We start from the raw sequence: 9,132 nt of genomic DNA on the forward strand, positions 1-9,132 counted from the left end.
TGCTTTACCATGACAACCAGCAGCTGCTGAGTTTTCATCAGCTGCGGCGTTACTGCATATGAAACGTTTATCAGAATCAGAAATCAGAAACAATAATATCACCGAGTAAGTTTGCACGTAAAAGGAACCGGTGTTGAGGTGCATAACAATCAAAAACTAGAAGGTAAGAGAAATATACAGTTAGCACAAAAGTCAGTGATCATAAATAATATGAATGAAGTTTTACAATAAAAATATGTTCCAGGAACGTGTTCAAGTATAAACAGTATAAACAGTTCATGTAATATGCAAATGTAGTAACTATGTTGGTGGGTTCACAGGTGTGCAGTTTATGACATTGTTATGTTAATATAACATGAGAGTCCGTGTCAGTGGGGGTCCCGGGCTAAGAAACTGTTCTTGTGTCATGAGGTTTTGGTTCTGATTGGCTGCAGCCTCTTGCCAGGAGGGACTGTTTATATTTAATTAATATAGTAATTTAAATATTTGGTACTTCTTCTACCTGAAACATTGTGACATTATATTAAAAATTTCAGCTGTAAACCACAGCTGTAGAAAGAGAAATGTTTCATATATGATTGTAAATTAAATGTTTTGCAGTTGAAAAGACAAACAAAGTAATAAGAGAACATCACTTTGGGAAAATGTGAGCAGCTGTTTTCACAATTTTCTAACTTTTTATAGACTAAATGTATAATCTGTCCATCAAAATATTATAAAAGATTAAGTTTCAGCTTTATAGTGAATGAAAAAGAAACCCAAACAGTCAAAAAAGAGACAGAATAAAGTCCAAATCAGCAGCTATTCAACCTGTTACATGCAGAACAGTGAAGGCGTTTTATATAAAGTCATTCCTGAACCTGTAACTAGTGGTTTCCTCTGTTGTCTTTAGCCGTGTAAGAGCTCAGAGCCAGCCTGCTCAGTCCTCATGGTCCTCATTAGTTCAGGGTTTCCTGGATCATTTCCTGGATCGCTGGTGCTGCCGTAGCCCACCGAGAGCCGGTTTGGTGGAGGTCACACCCTCCTGATGACATCATAAAGCACGCCCTTCCTTCCTCAAGGCTGCTGGGCCGCATGACGAGAGTGTGTGTGTGTGTGTGTGTGTGTGTGTGTGTGTGTGTGTGTGTGTGTACAGTCTTAACTCTTAACTCAGTTTGAATGTAGTAAAGGAGACTCTCAGATACACTTCATTTGAGTTTTTGTGTAAATGTAGAGACAGACAAAATGATGACGACACAACATCAGTAACACACAAAAACATAATTGTCTATGAAGTGAAAATAGACAATTCTGGGCTACCGTAGAAACATGGCGGTGCAACATGGAGGGCTTTATGGAAGAAGACCTGCTCCCTCTGTAGATATAAAGGCTCACTGTAAGGTAACAAAAACACAACGATTCTTATTTTCAGGTGATTATACACTAATTAAAACATACTTATGTCTGTTCTGCTAGATGCCACTAAATCCTACAAACTTCACCTTTAAGAACTCTAAGGAAGCTTTATCTGTGTCCACTCCACACCCGCATTAGCTCAAACACATCTTTGGCATTTCTATACCAACAATTATGTTATTTATCACCAAATATACAGCCTGCTCCGATATCAGACCAAAGGAAAGCCTGTTGGGACGTGAGATGATGAGACCAATTTGTTTCCGTTTATTAACAGTTGACTTCAAATTAATTTTTAATGATCCGTTTGTTTCTCTACTGACTTTGTGACCTGCTCTCTGTGATCATATACAGCCAGCATATAGACGACAGTATGAACCAGAAGTTATGAGACAAAACTGGAAACGGATTCACTACAGCGGTGGTTTAGTGTGTCAGATGTGTCTTTCGAGGGATTTTTGTGGGGTTTTTTTCTGCTTGTTGTTGATCAGCAGAGATTGTCAGTTCCAGTTTTTTTTTGTCTCCAAAGAGCTATTTCAGGAAATACGAGGAGAGCCGGTCTCCTTTGATATGCTGTGTGTGTGTGTGACTGTTGCCAGGGAGTTTGCTGTCGTTGCCATGGCATCACAAGGTTTGGAGCTAGTAAGAGATGATGAAAACTCAAATCATAGTTTTTCCTCTGTGTGCGCGTGCAGCATGTTGAGCTTGTATGTGAGACGTCTCGTACTGCAGCGACGGGTTTTAACACGTGTGTGAAACTACATGCAAGGTTATTTTTGGCTCAAACAGTGACCACAGGTCACACCAAACATGTAAAAGGTAGTTCAGCAGAGCTTTCTCCCTCCTTCTACTGCCTCCCACCACAACACTGAGTGACAAGGTGCCCAGGAGCAAGGAATTAAACCTGGTTTTAGATACAAACTTCATTTGAACTTTAAATGAGTCACGAGACTTTGACCTACAAATCTTGAATTTACATGTTTTTTCTATCTTTTATTGTTTTTGAGATATTAGAGTGTGAGTTTTAAAGTCTTTTCTTGCTCCTCCTGTGATTTTATAATGAGTGTGTATTGCGGAATGTTTCACAGCACTGAGGGAGTGACATCACCAGGAGCAGTTGGAGAGGAGGATTTTAGAGTACGCTTCTTGTGAAATCTCCTCATAAATCCCATGACTTTGGCCAAATCTAACATTAAAAACGAATTTTAGTAGGAAATTTCATGGCGAATCCATTGATACAGGTTTGAAAGTGGTCAGACTTATAGTTTAGACATCAGTAGCCTCTGTTTGACACAAAGTTCATGCCTCCCCATTGTTTTACATTGTAAGGTGTGATGTGGCACTGCAACTTTCAGGGCTTATAAAATCCAAACCGTTCGAGTTATTACGAAGTTTTTAACAAATTTTTTTCAGCACAGTATGATAAGTCATCTATTAAAGTTTGAAGCCGATACCATTAACCCCCTCGGAGGAGACAGCGTTTGTTCGGAGGCCAAAATTGGGGCAAAGTCTTATTTTTAAAGGCTGATTGCAGACTTCCTGTTGGATTTAGGTCAGGGGTGTCATGATTTGTAGGTCTTGATGAGACGAATAATTGAGTTTTGGTTTGATCTCTCTACGACATTCCTGCGGGCTGTGGCGGCCATTTTAGTTACATAGGTGGCGCTAGAGAGAACATTTTGGCACTTTTGGGGTTAATTTTTACATTTTATCAAATTTTTCACCAGACCTGATGTGCGTTCCAAATTTGGTGAGGTTTTGCGCATGTTTAGGGGGTCAAATTAAGGGTTTAAGTGGCGTAATAATAAAGAAAGAAACAAACAAACAAACACGAAAAACAATAGGGTCCTCGCCTTTTGGGCTCGGTCCCTAAAAAGCTCTTTTCTAGTCTGATCGACCACTCAGAGCTCTTAACAACACATGCCAGCATTCACTCATTCACACACACATTCATACACTGATAGCAGAGGCTGCCATGCAAGCTGCCGACCCGCTCAGCTTCCTATCCAGAGCGCCCCGCAGTGTTTCTATGCTCACCCATTCACACCGAGCAAGGACACTTCAACATGCGGGCTGGAGGAGCCGGGGATCGAACCACTGACCTTCTGATTGGTGGATGACCCGCTCTACCACCAGCACTGACTCATCAGACATGTAGACATGTGGTCCAGCAGGTATATCGGATGTAAACACAGGATAGTGAATAATAACTGCGATTCATAAACCAGTCCAGGAAGAGTTTTACCCACCACAGCGACTGTTGATGGAAATGACTGGAAACTGCTCAAAATCACACATATGTATCTTATTGCAGGTGTTTATTTCCCACCGTGTTGTGATTTTAACCTGTTGTTGTTGTTGTTGTTGTTGTTGTTTTTCTACTTTACAACTTATCTGTTTTATGATATCTTCTCTGTCTTCTATTTCCATTTTATCTTTCAATTTCCTTCTTCCAGTAAATTGCTTTGTAAAAGCTGGCTTGCTTATAGTTTATAAGTACTATAAAGTGATTTAAGCAAATTTATGATGTTTGATTGATTGAATTTGATGTTACAAGACAATCAGTAAAGTATTAATCAATTAAACATTAATTTTGGGATCAAACAACCTGTGTAAGCACCACAATAAGAGAGGAGACGTTCAGATATTATAGTTTGTGACTTGAATAGTGAAAATATTTGCTCCTATTACTTATTTAATATTTGTTATTATAATGTTTAGTGGGAATTATATACAGTATGTAATGTGTTATTCTGTTTCTTTAAGTGATTACAGTCATTAGCCTCCTAACTATGTCATTGAAATTACTGAATGTAGCAGTACAGAAAGTAATGAGATAATTGCTGTTTGCTGCAGATTTATTTTCACATTTGGCTCTTTGCTTTGTATGAAGTGGAACTCAGGTTTCCCATCTGGAAAAACAGAAATAAGCGTCACCACAAGCTGCATCAGTGCTGCCAGTGTTTCCACTCATATTTATTACATCGCAGTTTATTTCTCTCTCTTAGAGCTTCTGTAAATATAATGACTTAATTTTATTTTGTTTGGCATTTCCTTTGTGGCTTATTTCTTCTTCTAACTGTAATCATCCCTCCTTGTCTCCTTCTGACTACAGCAAGTGTCCAGACCCACCTTCTTCGCCCGGAAGTTCGAGGCCAGCGTCAGCCAGGAGATCATCAGCCAGTTGGACTCCTACCTGTTCGGAGCGTACGCCTCAGGCACGCCGGGCCTCCAGGCCTACTGGGAAAACGCTTATGAGCAGGAGACGGACGGCCCCGCCAGCCTGTCGGACTCCTCGCTCAGCCACTACCACGCCTTCGCTCGTATGGGACTGAGCCGCGCCGCCGGCTCGCTGCAGGGCCATCCCAACGACAACAGCTGCAGGTACGAACATGGATGTATTAACAGAGCTGGATATGGGGCGTGACAGACAGTCCTGCTGTTTTCTCAGAAACCAACAGCAGTACCAAAAAATAATACCATTTACCCCATTATGAGACCATACCATAGGAGGCAAACAAGACACCTCAAAGAGCAGAAAAAGTTAGTTTTAACCCATTTAAAAATGGTTCTGGAAGGGACAAAAGAGGCTATTACAGGATCCTAAAAGGTCTTAGAAGCACTTCTAGGGGTTGTTGAAGGGGCTCCAGGGTCCAATGGATTCTTGGATGTTATCAAGGGATGTTTGGAAAGCTTCCAGGGGTTCTTGATGGGTTCACATGTGCTTAAATTGATTACAGTTTGAACAATATCACTGTAATGATACCAGTGTTACAGCGCATAAGACCATCTCACCACTAAATCAACTAGAATCTGGCTCCCTGAGACATAACCTGTAATGTTGGTTGGGGAGATTATGCTTTCACACCCAAACCTGTTTGGTTCGGTTTGAACAAACGCTGGTGTGTTGGTCCGTTTGGTTCGGTTTGTTTAAGCTGGTTTGAAAGCTGTCAATCAAACTCTGGTGTGTAGTTTAGTCTGGTTGAATGGGACCCTGGTTTGTTCTCTTTACGATTAATTACGTCTAGTTGCAGTTTCAACTATTTATTTTCATAACCTGCTCCTTGTGACACCAGAGAAAAAAACGCGAGGAGTTGCTTGATGGTCTACGGTCATTTCCAAGAGAGTCTTCGGTTACAGTGTTTTTGGGAAACATTAAGAAGGTTCACAAGATGGATTTTAAGATAATTTTAGCCTTAAGATGTTTTTGGGAAACAAGATATAGAATTGAAAGACAACAATGCATCATGTTTTTCTTGGTCTGGACCAAATGAAGTGGAATACAGGCCTGAAAGTAAAGTCTGTACTAGAATTTGTCTTTATTAAAAACTACAATCGGCCTCATACAGGTATCAGTCCTCACTTAGTTATTGGATCTGTAAAGTTGCTTTTTGCTAAGAGAATGTGCACAGTTGGTGTAGAGAGACGAGGACTCTGGCAGATGAAATGTGTGTTTCCACTAAACTCACCACCACTGGTGTTTGTGTGTTCACCAGTCCAAATTAAATATGAAGATAACGCAAGCTTGTACTGAGGTACAATCAGGCTTCAGTTTCTGCACTGACTGGATTTTTCCAGCTGTGTGTGTGTGTGTATGTGTGTGTGTGTGTGTGTGTGTGTGTGTGTGTGTGTGTGTGGGGTGGAGACCAACAGTAGGTACAAGGAGGTTCTTGTTGTTGGACTTCGGGTGGGGATTGGTGGCTAGAATGGGTGGGGGCAGCAGAGTGTGTGTGTGTGTGTGTGTGTGTGTGTGTGTGTGTGTGTGTGTGAAGGGGGGAGGAGGGGAGTTAAAATAAGACTAGTCTGTTCCCTCCAACCTATGATTTCAGTCAAACAGCATCTCAGAGCACGTCCACGCTTCTGTCCACATGAGTACTGCGAGTACTCGTTTTCTCACAGATTGAAATCTCTTCTTCCTCCCACTCATTTGGTTTGGAAACAACAAAATTATGCATTAAAGCTATAAATTAATAAGATGTTATATGATTAACATTTTAACTAGAGCTGCAGCACTGAGTTGATCAACAGAATATTAAAGAACAGGTTTTTATTTTTCTCCTTGTCAACAAATCTCATGTTTGGATCCAAACCAACAATGAATGATCTACTAACAAGTATTGTGTGTGTGTCAAAGCCTGATATATCTTATTAAAAACACGTCAGTGAGTCACAGCGCTGCACTGGGTGACATGTTCCTTCATCATGAAGAGTTTGGTCACGTTAGTTTGATTAGAAACGGCTCCAAAGACTAATAACAGCATCACGTTTTCAGTCTCTGGAGAGTAGTTCTGTGTAAAAAACATCATGATTAAGCAAAATACAAAGAAAATAAAAGACAATAAGAAAAGCAAAATGAACAGATTTCAATCAGCAGACAATAATCATGTAAAAACAAATAATTACAATTATGAAAGATGAGAAAAAGAATTAGATATGACATTTTCTTTTGAAAGATGAAGGTTATCGACAGATGTTGCTAAAAGATGATGAGAGAGAAAATGGCACAAGCGAAGAAATAATTAATAATTCTACTTGAGTAAATGTGCTGAAATACTTTGCTGCATTGAGAAAAAAAAAAAAAAAGTCAAAATGTGAGAAATAAGATCATTGTGTGTGTTTCAGGTACGTGGCCATGAGCCACCCGGTGTCGGTCCACCTCTACTTCCTGTCCGACCAGTTCCAAGGATACCTGGTGCGTCACATGGCCACCAACAGAGCTTCCACCCAGCTGGAGAGCCTGGAGACCTGGGTGACACCCAGAGACCACTTCACCCTGGCCAGCCCCCCCTTCCCCAACAACCGCCTGCAGCACGTCCAGGTCAGACACACACACACACACACACACACACACACTTAACTGACCAACATGGCCTTTTGAAATCAGTTACTTGTTTCAATAGAAGCTGTCACTAGTTGATATTATCCGAGCATATTTAAATGTCATGTGCATTATATTTAGTTTTTTGTGACAAACTTGATTATTTTTTCATCAGTTTTACACCGTTAACGCAGAACCTCACAAGCATTTATTACACTTTTTCATGTTTTTTTTACGTTATTCAAAAAAATGTAACCCCTAAATTCCACCGGGTGCGTGTGCACCGCGTTCCGGCTCCGACGCGGCTGCCGGAGCTGATCGCGGCCGCTCTAGTCAATGTTTCTGATTCCACCGGGTGCGTCGCGGCGCATTTCAGAAGCGTCCCAGAAGCGGCTCTCCGCTCCGCTGCGCTAAAGATAGGCGCCTCGTTTATTTTTTTTTTTTCAAGCAGCACAGAGCAGATGGAGCTGGACAGGAAGTCAGACACAGAAACAGCATTGAGCATCCGGTCAATTTTCAAAATAAAACACACTGTGCAGACTCCTGGTCGTATTTCAACAATAAACACAATTAAAACAGACGAATAAAGAAACTATTTAACTACGAAGAAGCACAAAGATCAAGGAAAATGACCAAATCAATGAAAGCTGAGCAAGTTAACAAAATTGGACAGCTTAGTTGCCCTGCTACTGCAGTAATTACGGTAGCCTTAAGGCACTCTATAAGCTTTGACCAGGCTGCTGTAATTACTGTAGTAGGAGTGCAACTGACTTTAAACGGCGGAAGGCTTCCCCGCGGTGAAGACGCTCTGCTTCTGACACGCTCCCGGTGGAGTAGGGCGCTGTGCAGAGGACGGAGCAAAACCACGTCGGAGCCGGAACGCGGCGCACACGCGCCCGGTGGGATCCCAGGGTTAATGTATGAACATGAGCTTTTAGGAGAGATTGAAAGGAATTCACACAGCAGCAGGATGAGTTTCAACAGGAAGTCTGTTCAGAGTTTGAGAGCCTTTAGTTTTACGTTGTAGGATCTGAGGTTGAGTGTGTTTACGTTGCTGCTTTGAAAACAATAAGTAAAACCTAGAAATCAATTCTAAAATCAGCTGGAAGCCAATATACATATTTAAGTAAATGTTTCCAGACACCCCTGCAGCTTGAGACTAGAGCTGCAACGATTAGTCGATCAGTAGAGAACCTGTTTTGATAAATCAAGAAATCGTTAAGTCATTTTTCAGACAGAACTGCTAATCCTTTCATTGTTGAATATTTTGGGTTTGAACAAATCGTTGTGGGCATTTCTTTGTGTTTGCTGATGTTTTATAGACCAAACGATTAATTGAAACAATAATCAGCAGATTAATCGATGATAAAAAATCATTCTGAGTTGCAACCCGATTTGAGACCAGTAGAGAGATGCAGTCTGAGTCTCTTCCTGTTCTCCAGGTGGGGATGGACTGGGATCCTAAGGAGCGTCTCTTCAGGAACTGGGGTGGTTTGCTGGGACCGGAGGACGAGCCGGTGGCCGTGCAGCGCTGGAGCCGAGGCCAGAGCAACCTGACGGCCACCGTGGTGTGGATCGACCCCACCAACGTCATCGCGGCAACCTACGACATCCTGGTGGACGCCTCCGCCGAGGTCACCCACTACCGGCCACCGCTCACCTCGCCGCTGAGGCCCGGCGTGTGGACGCTGAGGGTGCTGCACCACTGGACCCCGCTGGGCCAGACCAGCTTCATCGTGGCTCCGCTGGAGTTCCACCGACAACAGCCGATACAGCAAGGTGAGCGAACCGAACACGAGAAACCAGATTACCAGCAGACGTCAGAGCGAGGCAGGAAATTGCAGAACATGTTCACCATTTCACTCCAGCATCAAGGAAATGGATCAATTCATCAAGTCAGTTATTATTTTATTTTATCT

General features: G+C 42.0%; 1 protein-coding gene across 1 annotated transcript in view; it reads left to right on the plus strand.

The window, feature by feature from the left end:
• LOC122966740 (xylosyltransferase 1-like) overlaps nucleotides 1–9,132 on the plus strand; it is a 47,925-nt gene that overhangs the window by 33,938 nt on the left and 4,855 nt on the right. The window contains exons 8-10 of the mRNA XM_044331062.1: nucleotides 4,511–4,779; nucleotides 7,018–7,213; nucleotides 8,656–8,992. Of these exons, the coding sequence (XP_044186997.1) occupies nucleotides 4,511–4,779; nucleotides 7,018–7,213; nucleotides 8,656–8,992 (802 nt within the window). The remainder of the gene's footprint in view (nucleotides 1–4,510; nucleotides 4,780–7,017; nucleotides 7,214–8,655; nucleotides 8,993–9,132) is intronic.

The sequence above is a fragment of the Thunnus albacares genome, chromosome 17 (assembly GCF_914725855.1).
Source record: "Thunnus albacares chromosome 17, fThuAlb1.1, whole genome shotgun sequence".
In the NCBI taxonomy this organism is placed as follows: Eukaryota; Metazoa; Chordata; class Actinopteri; order Scombriformes; family Scombridae; genus Thunnus; species Thunnus albacares.